At 38.9% G+C, this 20,730-nt stretch overlaps 1 protein-coding gene across 1 annotated transcript in view; it reads right to left on the reverse strand.

The window, feature by feature from the left end:
* Window positions 1-20,730, reverse strand: part of RNGTT (RNA guanylyltransferase and 5'-phosphatase) — a 161,923-nt gene that overhangs the window by 122,377 nt on the left and 18,816 nt on the right. Inside the window, exons 7-8 of the mRNA XM_053460652.1 lie at window positions 15,007-15,116; window positions 13,327-13,428 (exon numbers count right to left, since the gene is read on the reverse strand). Coding sequence (XP_053316627.1) covers window positions 13,327-13,428; window positions 15,007-15,116 — 212 coding nt within the window. The remainder of the gene's footprint in view (window positions 1-13,326; window positions 13,429-15,006; window positions 15,117-20,730) is intronic.

Here is a 20,730-nt window from a genome sequence, read left to right on the forward strand (position 1 = left end):
ACCCCCACCCCCCTTACACATCCATGCTATCACACACACACACAGACACACACTCATTCACAAACATTTAAATACTCATTCATTCCATTAATCACACATACACACACACGCTCAAACCCCCCACCCCCCACCCCCTTACCTGAACTGCAGATCTCCCACTCGCAGACTTCTGCAGGGGCCCGGCTGTGCGAGCAACTTCTCTGGCCCCGCCCCCAGAGGAAGGAGGGGGGAGGTAGAGTTATGTGAGGACTTTGCTAGCTTCCTGTTCTCCTGCTGCTAATAGCAGAGACGCTGCTCGCGATCAAAGCCCGGTAAGCAGCACGGCCGAAGCAGAATGAGGTCTGATTAGAAGACGACCTCGATTATAAGACGAGGGGTATTTTTCAGAGCATTTGCTCTGGAAAAAACCTTGTCTTATAATCGAGCAAATACGGTATGTAATGCTAAATATACTTTGGCAGTATTAGCTTTTTTAATTTTATTACCTAATGTCATGTAATTACTTATTGGATTTAATAGACATTTCATTTTTAGGGTAACAGGGTAAGTAGGCTGAAATTGATAAATATCAGGAACAACTTGGAGAAATATAAAAATATAATTTCAAATTGAGAAACCACCCTTTGCTGAGAAGATAAATTTGGCGGACACGACTTTATGTCAAATACTGCAACCGAAGATTACACAAAAATACCTAATTTATATGGATTTTCCATAGGGGATTCTTGGGATGCGTTTTTTTGGACGTACCGGTACGTCCATAGGGGACTGAAGGGGTTAAAAATCTATGATTCTAACAAACATTTTTTTCTGTAACCAATGTTAGATAGCGTCATGGCTTAGGTATTGATAATATTCCTACAAAGTGTCTCCCATATCAACCACAATTTAATGGCATAGGATGGAGGTTCTCTAAGTAAAAATACGAGTAAAATATTTCTGAACATTTTACAGAAGGAAAGACGTGACTTAAATCAAAGGTGTAACTTTTAGAACATAGAAATATCATGTATAAGATTAACAAACCCCCCCCCCCCAAAAAAAATAGAATGTATGGGTGACTAAGCAACTATAACATTTAAACTAAAGAAACAAAAACAACTTTAAAGTAGTCATATGCCCTCTTCGTAAATCCGGGGTTTTCAAAAAGGCTGAGAAACTGGCGCAGGCAAAGAAGAGTACACTTTTACAAACGCATCGTTCCTCCTCTAAGACAATTCAAAAGATAAATGCGTAAGTTAGCAACTAATCCAACTGAAGTCACATTTGTCAACGCACAAGCTATATTATAATGTTTCTGTTAACATAATTCCTATATGTCTGTGAGCAGGTGAGCAAAACAAAAAAGCAAAAGGGAAATCAGTGACAAGAACACATTACAAGGAATATTGTATTTTGTGTTCTAAAGCTTTCCATTTAGGTGAACCACATCTATTTTTCACTAACCTCTGTAGAAATGTAACATGGGTATGAAACAGTTGTTTCAGCTCTGGTTTGAATATTTGGATTCATATTTCATATTTTCTTCAATATGCTTGTCTCTAATTTGTCTACAACTACAATTTTTTTTCCATTAGTGATTCATTTAGGATTTTAATTTTATTATATAAATAAAATGGTAATGTACTGTAAGTACCTCCTCTAGGCATGTACATGCTTTGCAAAGTAGAGTCTAGAATTAGACATTCAATACAGAAAGAAAACAAGAGGTGCCAGTGGGTTCATTGCTAATGCCAGCCCCTAGAAGCATTCAAGCACATGGAGTTACAGTGGATATAAAAAGTCTACACACCCCTGTTAAAATGCCAGGGTCTTGCGGTGTTAAAGAATGAGACAAAGATAAATCATGTCAGAACTTTTTCCACCTTTACTGTGACCTATAACGTGAACAATTCAATTGCAAAACAAACTGAAATCTTTGAGGAGGGACTGTAAATAACCTGGTTGCATAAGTGAGCACACCCTTAAACTAATATTCTGTTAAAGCACCTTTTGATTTTATTACAGCAAGCAGTCTTTTTGGGTAAGAGTCTATTAGCATGGCACATCTTGACATGGCAATATTTGCCCACTCTTCTTTGCAAAAGTGCTCCAAAACTGTCAGATTGCGATGACATCTTCTGTGCGCAGCCCTCTTCAGATCACCCCACAGATGTTCAACTGGATTCAGGTCTGGATGTGTGCTTTGGGTTGTTGTGCTGAAAAGTGAACTTCCTAACGGACGCCTTGTGGTTTTGTGCCAAAATTGCCTGGTATTTGGAACTGTTCATAATTCCCTCCACCCTGACTAATGCCCCGGTTCCAGCTGAAGACAAACAGCCCCAAAGCATGATGCTGCCGCCACCATACTTCACTGTGGGTATGGTGTTCTTTGGGTGACATGCAGTGTTTTTGCGCCAAACATACCTTTTGGAATTATGGACAAAAAGTTCAACCTTGGTTTCATCAAACCATAACACATTTTTCCACGTGCTTTTGGGGGACTTGATGTTTGTTTTTGAAAAAACTTCAGCTGGGCTTGGATGTTTTTCCAAGGCTTCTGTCTTGCCACCCTACCCCATAGCCCATTCATATGAAGAATACGGGAGATTGTTGTCACATGTAGCACACAGCTAGTACTTGCCAGAAATTCCTGCAGTTCCTGTAATGTTGCAGTATGCCTCTTGTAAGCCTCCCTGACCAGTTTTCTTCTCGTCTTTTCATCAGTTTTGGAGGGACGTCAAGTTCTTGGTAATGTCTCTCTTGTGCCATATTCTCTCCACTTGATGATGACTTCGCTGTATTCCATGGTATATCTAATGCTTTGGAAAATATTTTGTACCCTTCTCTTGACTGATATCTTGAGATCCCTCTGTTGCTTTGGAAGCTCTCTGTAGACCAAGGCTTCTGCTCTGAGATGCAACTAAACAAATGTCAGGTAAATTCTACTAGAACAGCTGAACTTTATTTGTGATTAATCAGTCACTTTAAATGATGACAGGTGTGTAATGACTTCTATTAAACATGGGTTTGAATGTGATTGGTTAATTCTAAACACAGCCACAGCCCCAGTTATAAGAGGATGTGTACACTTATGCAACCAGATTATTGTGAGGTTTTTTTTTCCTCCTCAAAGATTTCAGTTTGTTTAGCAATTTAATTGTTCACGTTATAGGGCATATTAAAGGTGGAAAAAGTTCTGACATGATTTATCTGTCTCATTCTTTAACATCACAAGAACCTGATATTTTAACAGGGGTGTGTAGACTTTTATATCCACTGTATGTGAAAAAAATCTGAATTTCTGCACTGTTGCATATATATTTGGCACCTAAGGTTATAAGATGAAATGTAATGGTGTTGGCATGAGTGCCTTTAACACAGCTTAATATCCAAATTTATATTGTGTATTATCTTCCTCATACGTCTTTTCAGTCCTATAGTGACACTCATGCTAAGCACCATTACATTTCATCTGATAACCTTACATGCCAAATATATGCAACAGGGCAGAAATTCAGACAAAGGGTTTTGTCTCTAGACTGTAAACTTGTTTTGCTGGAGTGTAGATTAAGAAATAGTATGTATGAAAAATGATCCCTATTTGTAATTGTAAGAGTACAGTATTTGTGTGGGTACATTAAACATGAAAAGGGGAACCCTGATTAAACAAATATATGGTAAAAATATCAAAAACCTTGTGTGAGAAACCTGGCTATGAAGTGGTTGAAAAAATGCATGCAGCATTGAATGTCCCTGGGTGAAAAAGTAAATTATTGGATTCCTTTAGCATTAATAACTGCAATCAAACTGTTCCTTTAGTTACCGATCAGCCTCACAGCTCTGTGGAGAAATGTTTGGCCGCTCGTTTCTAGAGAACAGCAGGTCCAGCCACAGCATCTCTACGGGGTATAGAGTGACAGACAGGTCTGGCATTCTTCCCCCGTGATCCGACATTTCTTGTCACCAACTGGCTGCTTGAAGCTGTCAATCAGTGGCAGGGAAATACTTCCCTTGAAATAAATGGGAACACTCCCTTGTCACTGACTGACACCATAAGCAGTGAACCAGTGGCAGGAAAGTGTTCCCATTGACGTCGGGTGCACTGGGGTAAACATATCCTGCATGCATGCATGCAGCATTTACCAAGTGCAGGGAGCCGTATTTGCTCGAATGTATTTGCTGCAGGGCAATCAGCTGAGGGTTGGGAAAGCTGCCAAAAGTATTTGCCGGATTCTGCAGAATTCTATGTATTTGTAAAGCAGACCACGCAATTTTTTTTTTTTATTTATTTTTTTTTTTAACAGGACCATGCACCCATCAAATGCATTAAAGTGCATATGGTAGCTGGAGCGTCCCTTTAAGACAATATTTGCTTGTCAATTCAAAGACAAAATAAAGGGACCCATGTTACCCAGAAACCTCTGCAACTACTCAGGAGTATCCAGGTGATTTCAGACATTCATGTTTTTATTAGAGGGCAATGGGCTCTACCTTTCTACTCTACCATCTACCCCACTGTTTACCATGTGTCTTTCTGATGGCAGAGCCATGAGCACCGACACAGATATATAATAAGGCAGAACCTTTGAAAGGGTGCAAATATTTTCACACACTCCTGTGTATGGTGCCTGGGTAAGCACAGGTGAAGAAATACCTGATGCTCTTGGTGAATAAAGGCTGAACAAATCTAACAAGACACAATTTTACCGTTCTGCTCAGTGTTATAAGTGCACCAGTGGTAATGATCTGCTCATTTCATATACCTAGAGCAGAATCGCATTGTAGGTCATGACCCGCTGGCATTTATGTACAACTTCCGGCAAAATAACAGGTACTGCCCGTAAAAGGAGGCTGCTAATCTTTTCTACCAAATTACTTTTATAAATAGCCATCTTCAGAACAGGAGATGCAGAATCTGTCCTCAAACAAACCAGATTTCACATGCACACTCTGTCAGAGAACAAATGGAACCACAGGTTAATGGATTAGACTATAATTAGGGCCCGAATAACTGGTATGGAAGTGGTTTCAGAGGACAACGTTCGAACACAATCATAGCAACAGAGACGCTTTGTAGATCAATAAACCAGAATCCAAACCAGCCCATTTTTCTTGAAGATGGAAAGGTTGATAGCCAATTAAAAACTCGCGTTATTGAATAGAAAACTAAACGTACACACTGATACTCAAATGTAAACTGGTTTGTTTTCTTTAACACCCAACAGTTTGATTTATTAGCATTAGAAAATCTGAACTATACATAAAGGGCATACTTATTTAAAACGTCTTTTTTGTCTAACCCTAGATGTGAGCCCACTGGGATGGGTGTCAAAGCCTAAGCATTATCCTATAACTGCAAGCTCTCATGTGTTACATTCATCATAGACCAAATCTTCCAGCTTTTCATAGTTTTTACCAATTGAACACCGGGGGCTGTTGTCTAAAATGTATATCCAACCCTAAATAGTAGTGTGCAGCTTCCATCTTACAAGAAAATAAATAAGATATTTTTGTCCCATGTATTAAATACTCATATTAATACTTATATTATTTGCCTAATGTGCAGCTTATATATTTTCCAACTGTGGCACAGGACTGTGCTAATTCACCGCTCCATGACACCATAAAAAGAAAAGGCTGAAACATTGTTGTACATTATCACCAAGGTGAAGATGCATGGTAAGTGGTGTCCAAACCAACATGTTTGATATTCATTGTTTTTTTGGTTTGTGTTTTTATCACAATTAGCTTTACCTGCTAAGGCAAGTTTTGTTTCTTGACAATGGGCGGCTCAAGTCAAGACTGCAAATGTTAAGCTGTAGATGTACAACTACCTACCACCTTACATCTAATGCCTTTATATGAAAACGGAAAAAACTCTGCCACGCATCCTTAAGAATCTTTGTTTCCACTCATGCTATTTATACTCATACATGTTGACAGTGCTAGACATTCTACTAGGATTGTTACTGGCCCTTCATCTCCTCCTGGTGTTGTTGCTCACCTTCTGTCCTGAATGCAGGTCATTAGTTTTTGCTTTGCATCTCAAAGTCCTGGACCATCACTCTGGGGACACAACAGTTCTTGGGTCACTAGATAGCACAAACTACTTGAATTGTGTATCCTTTCGCCTTCATGCAATTGTGGAAACTCAATCCTATCAGGATCTTTATCTAGTATGTTCCGGACTGTAATGTATTTTTTACAGGGCAACTAGTGAATAATAAGTTACAGAAAGCCAAGGAATGCTTGTCAATTAATAGAACAAGAGATTGGGAGGTAAAAAGGAGTGATATAAAAAGTGCAACTGCTGCATATCCATGTACCCCACACAGCTTACAGTTGAAATAAGAACAGATAACCTTCAGAAGGAATTGGGAACACAGAAGTTATGTCTGTGTATATACTCTACTCTGTTTCAATTGTGCTGCATTCAACTATGAACAGAGAGCAGAAAACATGGAGGTTTATAGCAGATAATCAGAAATCATACTCAGAGGGTACACATTTTGTTAATTAGATGTTTTCTTTAGGGAAACGCACAGATAGAGGGTTTTAGGACAGATTGAAAAGGTTAAATGTGTACTAAGCATCAGACAAATGTACGTCTGATGTCCTACGCACAAATTCAACCCTATTTTTCCTTCTAATCCCAATCAAGATATCACAGTTATGACTAAAGATTTCACCCTATTCTTCTTAGTAACCATAAATGAAAAACAAACACTAAAGCCAGATGAAGAGTTTTGTTTACGGACCAGAGTTAAGCCATTAGGAATCACCTGACCCCAGCAAACACGTTATTATCCAAGTTAGCTATTGCTGCTAACACAGAACAACATCAGTAAATATGACCGTTAAGACTTGCTTCTCTTTGTTAAGCTCAGAAGATTCCACATTTAATTAGCTAAAAATTGCAGACCTACAATGGTGCTTACTGACACGGTACAGACAAGAAGTAACTACAGCTGTCCTCAGCCATGAAGGAGTTCGTGATAATTTGCTGAGACACAGTGCTCACGTCCACCGTTCAGTTGTTTTTCTCTTCTTAAGAAAGACATATTTTCTGGTTTCCTCTGAGTGTGTATGGAAATTATCAATCTGGAGAGCTACGTTGCTGCCATCTAGTGACATCTGCAAGAGCAAGACTTAAATAGACATTATACGGGGATTTCATTTTCTCATAGATCACATAAATCCTTACCATACCATTACAACAAGACCTGCCTTGGAATTGACGATAAGTCAACAATAAGCTGTCAGCATTCCTCTGCTTGTAACAATTGATAAAAAGTGGTCTTCTCATAACACTAAGTGAGTTTACTGTTACTTTAAGAAAAAAATGCTAAAAATAAGGATACGCTAGAGAACAATAGGATTACTTGCGAATTGTTACAAAGTGCTGAGTAACATTAATCTAAACTGAGAAGCTGTTAACACCTGGAGAAGTAGAGCAGGCCTTTATTTTATATTCTTGTTTCCTTATTTCTGTGTTAATTTTGTTGATGCAATATACACAGGCAGAGAGAGCTAGCTAAACTAGATTTGGTTCCATGGTGGCAATTCTCTGAATCATAAGCATTGTCTTCCAGAATATACATCCACCATCAAATAGACACCCACCAACAAGAGATGAATCCATGTATTGAGTTTTATCAAAATTATTATTTGTTACAGAAATTAACAAATGAGGACTAATTCACTACTAACCTTCCTCTCTTCTAAACTGCTACAGTATTTGACAATCCAAAAAGTTTAATCTGCATTCTATGTCCAGAAATACAATCATCCCCAAAAAAGACTACACATGATGCCTCAAGTATACCAATACAAAGAGAACCAATCCAGCTAATGTAGGAGATCAAATGGGAGCAATTGGCATATCTTGTAAGCTGACAGGCTCACATTAGACTAAGTGCCAGGGAGCATTTGAGACAGTTCTACGGGAGCTTACGTGTTCCACAAGCCTACCGCCTCTGATTGTAAAGCCCTACAGAATCTGATGGAAGTCTCATCAGCTTGAGCACCATTTTCTTGTTACCAAGGAAACCAGGACAGATTTCATCCAGCAGCTAGAGTGTACTAATTACATATACATACACATATATATATATATATATATATATATATACACATATATATATATATATATATATATATATATATATATATATACACACATATACATATACATATATATATATATATATATATATATATATATATATATACACATATACATATACATATATATATACACACACACACACACACACACACACACACACACACACGGAAGACAGTACCTAATACCACAGTGCCACTCAGAGTATTGTCTATACTCTTACAGGTGACAAGTCATCCCTTGAACGTAATGTAAATTCATGGAAATGCACCCTACAGATGAATGGCCAAAAATAGAATCAACAAGCAGCAAAAAAAAAAAAAGCTGTACGTTGGCAGGATTTTTTATTAACGTGGTGAAGATGCTGGCGAAACATGCAAGATGATTTTGTGACTGGGCGAATAATTAAGAAGATATATATTCATGTGATGCAAATACAACTGGGACACCTAAGCAGAAATAACAGAATCGTGTAAAATGCTTCCTCCATTTGACACCAGAAATGTATCATATAGATGAGGCGTGTTGCTATGACAGCACAAGTGTCAACATCCACTGCATAATGAAAGGTTAAATCAATGGATGAGCTGTAGTCTCATCAAGACAAACTATGAAGTGTATCATAAGTGTGTCAACACATCTCGAGCTATTAAACAGTTGTTTGGTATGACAGGCAATCAGACTAACAGGTTGTCCACAGTGCAAAACGTGACAGCTCTTCAGACAGGGAGGAACACATAAGGTCTTTCCAATTGTCAAAGAGGTTTCATGGCGGCTTCTATTATACTAATGTTAAGCGTCACCTCCAGCCTAATAAATAAGACTGATTACAATTTACAAGGATATGGTCCGTCAATTTTCAAATGTGATGCCTACAGCCTAAGAACACTGACTTCTTCAGGGGAACCGCACTTGGATGAAGGAACATGAAAAGGGAACATGTGCAATGATTTACATGCTTTAAAATGCAACAGAGTGCGTGTATTTGGAGTGTCCCGTTTACTGTTCTCCACTGTAGTAACTTACCATTGCATCTCCTACCAAGCACCACACACAGTTTCAAAGCAAAAAGCTTAGATTGTGAATGTGGAAGAAATCCACAAGTTTCAGGCATAGGACTTTGTGAACGAGGCATTTAAATTCCATCTAAGACCAGGGCACTCATCCGGAAATTAGATTTACCTCATAATCCTTGTATCTCTGATTGTTTATGTCCAAAGCCTTTTTCACAAGTAGAGGCTGCCTTCTAGACTGATTACACTACACATTTAAACCTGCCCCATTCTGACCTGGTTGCCATAACGTGCTTCTTGCATTCTGTAATTATGTAAAAGTATATTTTGGTTATTCTGATTTGAAACAGATTCCTGTTGTTTACTTCAAAGGAACACTTTAACCATCATATACACTTTAATGTATTTGATTGCAGAAGGGCCCTTTAGATTTACACATGGTCCCATTGCAGCTCCATGGAGGATTCTGCACAACCCCCCATGCACATTTGTCCCTATCCCCATGCATTAAATGGGGGGATATTGACTTACTGCCAGTCGGCTCCTGCAGTAGCTCTGTGAATGCTCAATTAGGTCTAAAGAGACCACCGTGTCAATGCGTGGAAAGTTCCCCCACTGATTTGAATTGGAACACTTTCCTAAGGCAAGGTCGGGTTTACACAAAGTCCAGGTAACCTAATCCGTTAGCAGTGATAAGCAGTATTCTCTCCTAAAAAAACGAAAGCCACACAAAACCTATTAACAAAAATCACTTAGCACTGTGCTCAATTCCAATTTGCTTGGAGGCAGAACGGATATAACATTTTAGTCAAAAGAAGAAAATCCAATAGAAACAAAAAAGACAAGACACTAAATCTCTCTCCCTTTCCATGATTATATCACAGGCTTAACTTGATGATTTTTTCCCCAATGGAGACATTTTAGGAATGATTAACTATAGGTAGCTCCGGAGCAGACTTTTTTTTTTTTTACATAAGGACAACACTGGTGATAGTGATAAAGCAGACAGTATCCTCAGGGAAGATTAATTGTATACGTTCACAAATATAAAGATATAAGCAGATTACAAGCTCTGCTGCTCATAATCAAACCTTGCTTTGGGTGAAAGGCTATAATGCCATATTTAAACCTCAAATGAGCAGAATAAATAAGAAATAATATTTTCCCAGCATCCTCTAAGTCCCCTTTCTGTGCATATTTAGACAGTGTTTGCAGCCGTGCATGGTCACTAAAGGGTAGGATGTCAAATACAACTCTACATCATCCCGTAGAAACCTCCATTGCTTAAAAGGCAGAGAAAGTATAAGCCTAAAGCTGCAGCGCCTGAAATGCCGCAAAGCATTGACCCAAAGTTGGCAGGTCAAATTATTTGGAGCTCTGAGTTTCAATAGGTTTGTTTCTATTAACTCTGAAAACAACATATTTGCACCTGGAAAAACTGCCAGCATTTTTATTACTGTGTAATTTTCCCAACCAATGAAATATAGAAGATTTGCCAAGGAAATGGATGCTATATTTCAATAATGCCTATAATAAATAGCACACAGAAGGAGAAAGCTTGCTGGGGCACAGAAGTGTCACAATACACACACTACTGCAATATAGCAGAACTTCAGAAGTCAGCAGTTCAGATAATTAGGTCACACAAACTTCCAAAAGAAGTATTTTATTCCCAATTCATATCACAGCCACATATATAAACGTATATATTGGTTGGGAAAATAAACCCATGAGACAGCTTTCTTTGCATCCAATAGCTGCTCAACTGACTTCTTCGTGCACCTACTGTACCATTGTGTTCTTACCGTGACACTTGTGGGCCAAGTCACAAAGACATTGCATGTAGAAATCAGTGGCTCCTGTACTCCGTTTTATTTTTATTATAATTATCTTTTATTTATATAACAACAATTTATGCAGCAATTCATCCAATGCACTTTATTCAAGGGGGTAGGGCAAAACTAGAATTGATGGGAACTCCAGTTAAGTTTGAAAAGTTAACCCTGACCCTAGGCTTTTTCCTCGCCACACAAGTCTCTTGAGATTAATTGGTATTAAGTTTATAATTAGATAGGAAACCGAATGTTTCAATCTCTTCTATTAATGCCAGAAGTGAGATCAGCGGGTCAACCAGTGTCAAAATTCCATCATCGGCATACATTGGCAGTTTATATTCTCTTCCCCCAACATTGGAGCTAGGGGGCAGCTCTGTCGCATACCGTTATGCAATTCGGGCCAGTTGGATTCCATTTCCTGACCGCCTACTTTTGCGGATGGATTTGTATATATCAATAGGATTGCTTTTAATATATTGGGGACAAATCCCAAAACTTTAAGAGTTTCTTCCAGAAAAACCTAGCTGAATCTGTCAAATGTCTTCTCAGCTCACTGAAATTTACTTAAAGTAAAGTCAGGGAGTGCAATCATCGTGTCCTTTCAACCATTTGCATTTCCAAAGCACTACTTCTTATACTGAGAGATTTATAGAACATAAATGACTCTTGCACAGATTTAAGTAACGTGTCTTCAAAAGACATTACTTTTGCTAACATGCTGTAGCAAACAAGTTTAGCACCTTCTAATATTTCTCTTCATAAGAAGCTAATTTTCTTCCAGATTGCTGCCTTGTTACTATATACTTGTTAATCTTGTCTGAACATTCGGCTCTACTCATTAGAACAAACATCTGCTACACACGTCGTTAATGAGAGACGTAATGACGAGATGAAGGCAAGACACTAACCCGTTGATTAGTATAAGAGCCAACGGCTTTAAAAAAGAAAAAAACTCCAAACATATTGTAGCAATTGTTATTCACAGAACGCAACTCATTCATTAAATGTCATCCATGCGAATAAAGAAGGCACACCAACTATGTAAGCGATAAACAAAAATGATGTTCTAAATTAATCTCTCCAGCCTTTCTGAATGGAACACATGATGGGGGACGAAACTCATGTATAATTTTTCTTATCCTTCTAACAGTTTTTGGCATGGTTTGCCAATCATCTGTAGAAGGGAAGTAAAACTAGTAGATACATAGATTTCTGCATGTCAAATAACAAAAAAAACAATCACAAATGTAATTCAGTTTATAAACCAATGGCCAGGACGGAGCAAAACTGATGAAGCAAAATATCCAAGTATGCCATGCACCCACCTGAACAATGAATGCTTACTTAAGTAATTTAATATGAATTCACTACACCTGTTTCAGGTATCACTTGTAAATTCCTGCCATATCAGCAGGATTTCTGCTAACTACAATGAGATTCATCAAGTTGACTTCCAGTACAAGTCGTACCCATAGGAGGGAAAACAGCTGCTTTCCTGCACCCGAGAAAAAATACTCAAATGTAATAATAATACTTCATTGCATTTCACTTAGGTTCGGTTTAATAGTATTTACTTTTATTATTATACTATTATAGTTTATTTCAAATGTACCTATGCTTTTTAGGTTTGATGTTTATTACATTGTGCATTGTTGCATTAGTAGAGAAACGGGAGCTGTTCAGATGTTATATCATGTTTAGAGGATAAGCAGACACATTTTATCACCAAATGTTTTATTTGGGATGGTATATCAGCTACACGTTTATTACATACGGGGAAATAAAGAGCTTCGATATCACCTACTACCTGTCACGAAGTCTGAAGTGTCTTGCATTATTTAAAAGGGGTCTTAAAACAAACCGGGGCTTGTTTGCTGAGCTTCCGATACAAAAAGCTGCTGGGACCTTCTAATCCTGCTGATGTCATGTGGTCAGTAAACAGATTGTTCTATTAACTGTTGCTTCTAATTTGATAAAAGATTTGACCTTATAAATGAGCGAGGAAAAGGACCACTCAATCTATGCCATCCAGACAGCATCATTAGCTTCACACAAGTTCTTTATGGTATATTACGACCAAAGCAGCAGTTTAGGAAACATCCAGCAAGAAAAGTAGTGTTTACCGATTCACATTCATCAAGAAGTTGGAAACATATGATGCAGAGAACGTACACGCTGATGCACACTACATTGTGTTTTATGTATCCTCTTCCCGCTCCTTCACTGGTGTGCTGACTTGACTACCAAGATGTATTACGTTAGCAGCACTGATATGGCAGCCTAACCTTATGTCCTTGCACAAATAAACAAACTTCCAATATCGTGGCTTGTGCACAGGAATACCAATACAATTTTTCCAAGCTTGACTTACCGGGTGCCATCTGCTTTCCAGCTTACTTTATATGACTTTTGCTCCAGAAATTTCAGATTGTTCCTGTCCATGGATACAGGCTGTGCTCCAGGGAACCCAGATCTAAAATAATATTTTCACTTAATACAGTGCAACAAGCAAATACATTTTGTACTAATTTTGTACTAAGAGGAGGAATTACTTTTGCTTTAAGACAATAAGTGGCATTTGAGAGGAGCTATCGTAAGGTTTTTTAATTTTTTTTAAATCACTATTGAGAATGCTTATGGTAGAAAAAGCATGACATCAATTGACGTTATAAAGCACATAAAAAAAAACTATAATATATGTGTCAGAGTCTGAATGCAGATACAAAATACAAGACTTGCACATTTTGAGTAAATGTTATTCGTTTTTGGGCCAATGATGGCTTATAACAGTTCACATATTGGTAGTTGAGTATGCATGATGGGACACACAGGGACCACATAGCCAAGCACAGTTAGGGCTTAAAACAGTACTGTGAGAGCTTTGAGGACAACTCCTTTCACTTACTGAATCCATCTAAATGCTCATGCCTTTTATTTTATTTTTGGTTTCTAATACCGTATATGTTGATTTGAAACCACCATTATTTATATATATATATATATATATATATATATATATATATATGTATGTATGTATGTATGTATGTATGTATTGTACAATGATCCGTGCAATATAAGATTTAAAAAAAATCTGACAGCTGAGAGAAAAAAAAAACATTTAACACACAGTAATATCTTAATTCCTTCCCGATGATGGACGTAATAGTACATTACAAAATTCTGGCAGTTGACACAGGATGACATACTATTACATCCTGACTTTTTAAGCATCAGAGTACAGGAGATCAGGCTAGGGCCAAATTTTATGTTCCAAAGTGGAGTCGTCTAACGCGACAAGCTTTCAAGCTTTCACATTCAGAGGATTTAAATGCCACAACTTCTATATTCTGAAGAGAGCCCGATAGGGTCTCCTAGCACACTTTTCAGTGTGATGAGGACAGCAGGGCTACAATGCCTTCTAATCATAGTGTTATCAGAGATAGAGAAGCTGTAGGCACTGCAACAGGCTGCCACAGCAGCTTGCAGAAGTATTGGAAGAGGGGAAACAAAAAAAGGCAAAAATGTACAGTACTCTATGAGCACTTTGTTCTCAGAGAGAAACCCCTCTGGTGATCTCACCATATCACAAATGTTTCCCATGTTTCAAAAGAGATCCCTGTGGCCTCTAGTTATGGTGCACTGCTCTCCTATAGAAGAGTGCACAATATATGAAAGAAAAATTTTAAATAGATAAATACTACCCCATCAGTGCAAAATGTTTTTTAAAAAATGTTTACGTTCCAAGTTCACATTAGATTGGTGGAAAAATGAACTGTGCAACAAATATAAACATAGAATACTAAATCACAAAATACTTGCAAAAAAAATATATGTGCACCTTTTATTATTTGCCCTTTTATAATAGGTATAACTGTAATATATATATATATATTAGTTATGAATTATATAGATGAATATGATTTAAAAAGAAAGCCCTACTTGTCCTGAAAATAACAAAATATACTTTGTGTGTACTGGGGAGAAATATTGTACTTTATAAAGAAAAAGAAAGTCAGAAGGTTGTAAAAAAAATAGGCTGATACTCTCATACCTGTCCCAGGAGCAGAACTGCTGACATTTCCGCTGTATTTCTCCAAGCTTTGGCTGAGTTGTTATTTGATTTACATATTTTACTGTTACACCTTCTAGAAATGTTGCACCCTGGACAGATAAATGGAAATTACTAGGATTACTGCAAAATACAACAACATCAGTTTCTCATAATCACATATTGTCTAAAAGAAATACATATATATATTTTTTTCCTATGGACATTTTTTCTGCTTTTGCCCCACAATAAACAGAAAAGTGTAATGGTTCAGACACCTAGATAGTTACGGCAGATAAGAACCATTCGGCCCCTCTAAATACATGGCCTGATATAACTTTGCCGCTGTAGCTTAAGTCTATGACCTTTTGTTGCGGTTGTATTTCTTCTTTTAAATAAACTCTCTTCATGTTGATTCCCTTTAAGTATTTAATGTTTCTATCATATTCCCCCGTCACGTCTTTCTTCCAGGCTGTATATTTTAATTCACGAACCAGTTTAGTAGCCCTTCTCCGAACTTTGTCCAAAGTATCTATAGTAGGAATGAAATTTCACGAACTGATTTAGTGTAAAGACGGCATTGTATCTCAGTATCACGCTTGAATTCACTGTGCTCTTCAGAACGTCTTGGAATTGCAAACTTCAAGACTCCACAAACAGGATCTTACTTGAATTTAAATCCAAACTATTTACGCCTATATAAGATAAATGTTTCCCAGGTAGCCAATTATTTTATATAGCACCATCAGATTCCACAGCACTGTCAATCAAAAAGGCAGCTTGTATATTTACTAAAGCCTCACATATTACTCCACATGTGACTTGCATTCAGGAAGAACACATTCTGTTTATCTTAATCATAGCAAAAAAAAATCTATAATCTACAACATATTAAATATGTAGCAGCTTCCCTTAAAAGTTCCTTATCAAGAATGAGTACCCAAGCTATTAACCCTTTGGGGCTCTGGGAAATTGATGAACATTTGCAGAGCTTTTAAGTACTTTTGCTAATGAAACCTAATGTTCTAGCAGTAAAATACAAAAAAAAAACTGAACGAGACAGAACCAATTTTCTTTCAGAAAGATAGGTCACTGTGTCTGGAGAAGCTGTGTACTTGCTCAGAGTGGCTGATGTAATGATTCTCTGAAAAAGAGTAACTAGACGAACATACTCGTAATACAAAACCTAAACGCGGCTAACAATCTGTACATACAAAAAAATATGTTACGGCATCAAATTGCTAAACCAGATTCATCTGCCATTAAATAAAGTACACATCTGGTGTTCCATTCCCCTTAACACCATTTTTTTTAAGGAAAAAAAAATAAAATATATATATATATATATATATATATATATATATATATATTCTTCATAATGTCTCGATGTAGAGCTGAAACAACGAATCGATAAAATCGATAATAATCGATAACGGAAATCATCGATAACGATTTCCGTTATCGATTAATCGAGTGATCAATTCGTTGTTGGAGCACTCGGCTCCTTTTACTTACCTCCGCGAGCGTTCCCCGCTTCTGCTACACGCTCTGCAGTCTCCGCCTTCTTTCAGCTACGTGACGGATGTGACGCGTTCCGGAGGTAAGTATTCTTCATGTCTATGTGCACGGATCGCACAGAGCCACTCGCACAGAGCGAATCGCTCTGTGCGAATGGAGCCACTCGCACAGAGCGGTTCGCTCTGTGCGAGTGGCTCCACTCGCACAGAGCGGTTCGCTCTGTGCGAGTGGCTCCACTCGCACAGAGCGGTTCGCTCTGTGCGAGTGGCTCCATTCGCACAGAGCGGTTCGCTCTGTGCGAGTGGCTCCATTCGCACAGAGCGGTTCGCTCTGTGCGAGTGGCTCCATTCGCACAGAGCGGTTCGCTCTGTGCGAGTGGCTCCATTCGCACAGAGCGGTTCGCTCTGTGCGAGTGGCTCCATTCGCACAGAGCGGTTCGCTCTGTGCGAGTGGCTCCATTCGCACAGAGCGGTTCGCTCTGTGCGAGTGGCTCCATTCGCACAGAGCGGTTCGCTCTGTGCGAGTGGCTCCATTCGCACAGAGCGGTTCGTGAGTGTGGGTGCAGGGCAGAGTGGGGGTGGGGGTGCAGGGCAGAGTGGGGGTGGGGGTGCAGGGCAGAGTGGGGGTGGGGGGTGCAGGGCAGGAGACTGGGTGCAGGGCAGAGTGGGGGTGGGGATGCAGGGTGTGAGTGTGGGTGCAGAGCAGAGTGGGAGACTGGGTGCAGGGCAGAGTGGGGGTGGGGATGCAGGGCAGGGTGTGAGTGTGGGTGCAGGGCAGAGTGGGTGCAGGGCAGAGTGTGAGTGTGGGGGCAGGGCAGAATGTGGGGGCAGGGCTGGGTGCAGGGCAGAGTTAGAGACTGGGTGCAGGGGCACAGTGCAAAGTGCTGGGTGCAAAGTGCCAGTGCTGGGTGCAAAGTGCCAGGGCTGGGTGCAAAGTGCTGGGTGCAAAGTGCCAGGGCTGGGGCAAAGTGCTGGGTGCAAAGTGCTGGGTGCAAAGTGCAAAGTGCTGGTGCAAAGTGCTGAATGCTGGGTGCAAAGTGCTGGATGCAAAGTGCCAGGGCTGGGGCAAAGTGCTGGGTGCAAAGTGCTGGGTGCAAAGTGCCAGGGCTGGGTGCAAAGTGCTGGGTGCAAAGTGCTGGGTGCAAAGTGCTGGGTGCAAAGTGCTGGGTGCAAAGTGCTGGGTGCAAAGTGCTGGGTGCAAAGTGCAAAGTGCTGGGGCAAAGTTTCTTGAACAGTAATAGTCCACCTCTTTTCAGAATGTTTGGGGTTATTTTGTTTCATAAATATTGTGTTTGGGTTCTTGTACTTTGAAAATATTGTTTTTTATTACATCATAACAAAATAAGAATGTTAATGTAAATTTTAAGTTGTTTTTTAACATCCAGTTCATTAAATTCTTTTAAATAAACGAAAAATTTGCATATTGTTTTTTTTTATCCGATTAATCGATTAAATAATCGGCCGATTAATCGATTATTAAAATAATCGTTAGTTGCAGCCCTATCTCGATGCTTTATTTTTTCCCTTCTACTGATAGCAATTTAACACTGTTAAACAGGTACCGATATGCCACAAAGGCACATAAAGCTAATGATAGAATATGCCCATCTAGCTATACAAACACACAAAGGCTGATGGGAAATCTATAGTCAAGGACAATGAGCATTTTAGTTCATAACAGCTAGAGGCACTGTTTTCACTTTCAAGCGTTCATAATGCAGCTATCTGGCATAGTCTTGGTAGCGGAGGGTTGGCAAGGAGAACAGACTGCTATGAATTAAAGAGTTGGGGTCACTACCTGATGCTTTATCATGTTTTGCTTGCAGATCATTACAGCCACAAGGACGTTTACAGTAACAGGAGTTTTAGGGAGTAGTTATTCACTGACCTTTAATGGATCTTCCCTACACTAATTTTATGGTAACTATATTATTTTCCTTTAACCCCTTATTGGTCGTGGACGTATGGGATATATATATAAAAAAAATGGTCCTTGACACCATAGCTAAATCCCTGCCAGTGACCTGGTGGTCAGGATGTAAAATGACAGCTACTTACCACCGACTTTGGAAGAGCTAGGTTATAATATGGCTGCCACAAAATTTGGCTGCCACAAAATCTAAAGGCATAAATATTGGGGATTCAATCACGCTATATTGAAATCTCTGAAACATAAGTGTATGTTGTGTGGCAATGTTATTGTTAATTTCATATATTGGTAGTGGTAATGTGTAATTGTTCACTTTACTTCAAGAAATAAGATTCCTTTTTTTTTTTTTTTAATGTACACCCTTTCAGTCATCAAGGAGTTGAAGGGGCACTTCCCAGGGTGCCCCTTGGACACTGAATGCACATGAAGGTGGTTTTTCCTTTTTTCTCTCAGCTGCCCGGTGCGGAAACGGGCATTCTGAATCTGTAAAGGGGGGGGACACACAGGAATTTATGGTGACCTCTCAGCTGTAGTGCCCCACATAGGCAAAAAATGAACCATTCCTTATGCCAGAGAACAAAGTCATTCTGAGTCAATCTGAGCCTACAAAGTAGGTGCTTGTACCCTATGCTTAGGATGAGCACAGCAATTAAAAAAAGAAAAATAACAGACACAAGTATGTTTTGGGCTCCATCCTTCATTCGTGAGACATAGTTACATAGTTCATAAGGTTGAAAAAGGACCTAAGTCCATCAAGTTCAACCCTTCTACCTAACCTTCTTATTCTTGATGCAAAAAAAGGCAAAAAAAAAACCCTAATTAAGCTACATCGAATTCTGCCATCAGGGGAAAAAAATTCCTTCTTGACTCCAAGAGGCAATCGGATTTCTCCTTGGATCAAGAAGCTCTAAAATATTAATGTTATTCTATTTATATCCCTGTATGTCATGCCTTTCTAAGAAAATATCAAGGCCCCTTTTGAAGGTATCTAATGTATTGGATAACACCACCTCCCTTGGAAGTGAATTCCATAACTTTATTGTCCTCACTGTAAAGAATCCCCTCCTTGGAAGGGAATTCTTTAGACAAATTCCACAAGAAATGCCACCTTGGTCCTGTTGACAGCTCCTTAAATAACAGGTCACTTCCATTTTACTTATATCGCAAAATGACTAATTGGCACGATTCAGTCTTATCCTAGAGATACTCAAGAGCTCTGCAAACTCTGCGAAATTAGATGGATGAACATCACTTCTACTGCTCAAACACAAAAGATAGCATAAATTAATTCCATTTTGTGGGATGGCAATAGGTAGAGGAAAGTAAGACGATGCCGGCACTGTCAGTAAGCTGTAGCTGTAAATTATACAGAAAAAAAATCTTGTTTTTATCTAAGTTATGTTAACATTCTATTCAATTAATGCAATTAGTGGGGCTTATGATTTATTTCCAGTGCCGCTAGCAAACCTGGCTGACACGCAGAGAGTTAATGTGCTATACTTGGAAGCGTGGATACAGATGGTCTACAGTAGCTATAAATGCAGAAACTACAAATTTAACGCAGTTTCATTTCAAGCATCAGAGGAATCCCAGTGGATAGACTATGCCATATCGAGTAACCATCTGTTTTAGTGACACCTTAAGGACACAAACCCCAAGGGTGGGCGAGAAGCTTGAAGAGAAGCAGAACAAACATTATCCAGAGGGTGCAATGCAGTATATGTATATGTGTGCGTTTATACAGTATATACAGTTTATACAGTATATATATCACAATTAACATTTAGAATTCGTTTACTTGATGGGGCTGCGGTATATAGAATAACCAAATGTGACATATAAAATGTGAAGGGTTGGAAAGGAACAGCTTGGTTTGAGCTTAACCTCTTTGTGCAATATCACCATGAGCGATATTAAACGCTAGCCGCCAGCCATTAAAAACCCTCTGCAGTCTTCCTGCTCTAATAACATTAAATATTTGGAAGCATTTAATGTTAACGTATGCAGCGTTGCATGAAAAAATCAGGCATGCACCATGATGGTTCACTCTGCTGTATTTACGCAAGGCCTGCCATCAAGGTCTTCTATTACAATTTCTACACAAGGTAATTATTCAAGTTTGATGCCTCCCATGATTTCTAAATGTTGGATTTACCCCTTTGACTGCGGAGTATCAGGGTACAACTGTCCCTGTGGGCCAGGCCAAGTTTCATGGTTTGGTGACATGTGGGAGTCTTAAAGTGCTTGCACTTTGCATTAACAAACCTATACACTTTTGTT

The sequence above is a fragment of the Spea bombifrons genome, chromosome 3, assembly GCF_027358695.1.
Source record: "Spea bombifrons isolate aSpeBom1 chromosome 3, aSpeBom1.2.pri, whole genome shotgun sequence".
Lineage (NCBI taxonomy): Eukaryota > Metazoa > Chordata > Amphibia > Anura > Pelobatidae > Spea > Spea bombifrons.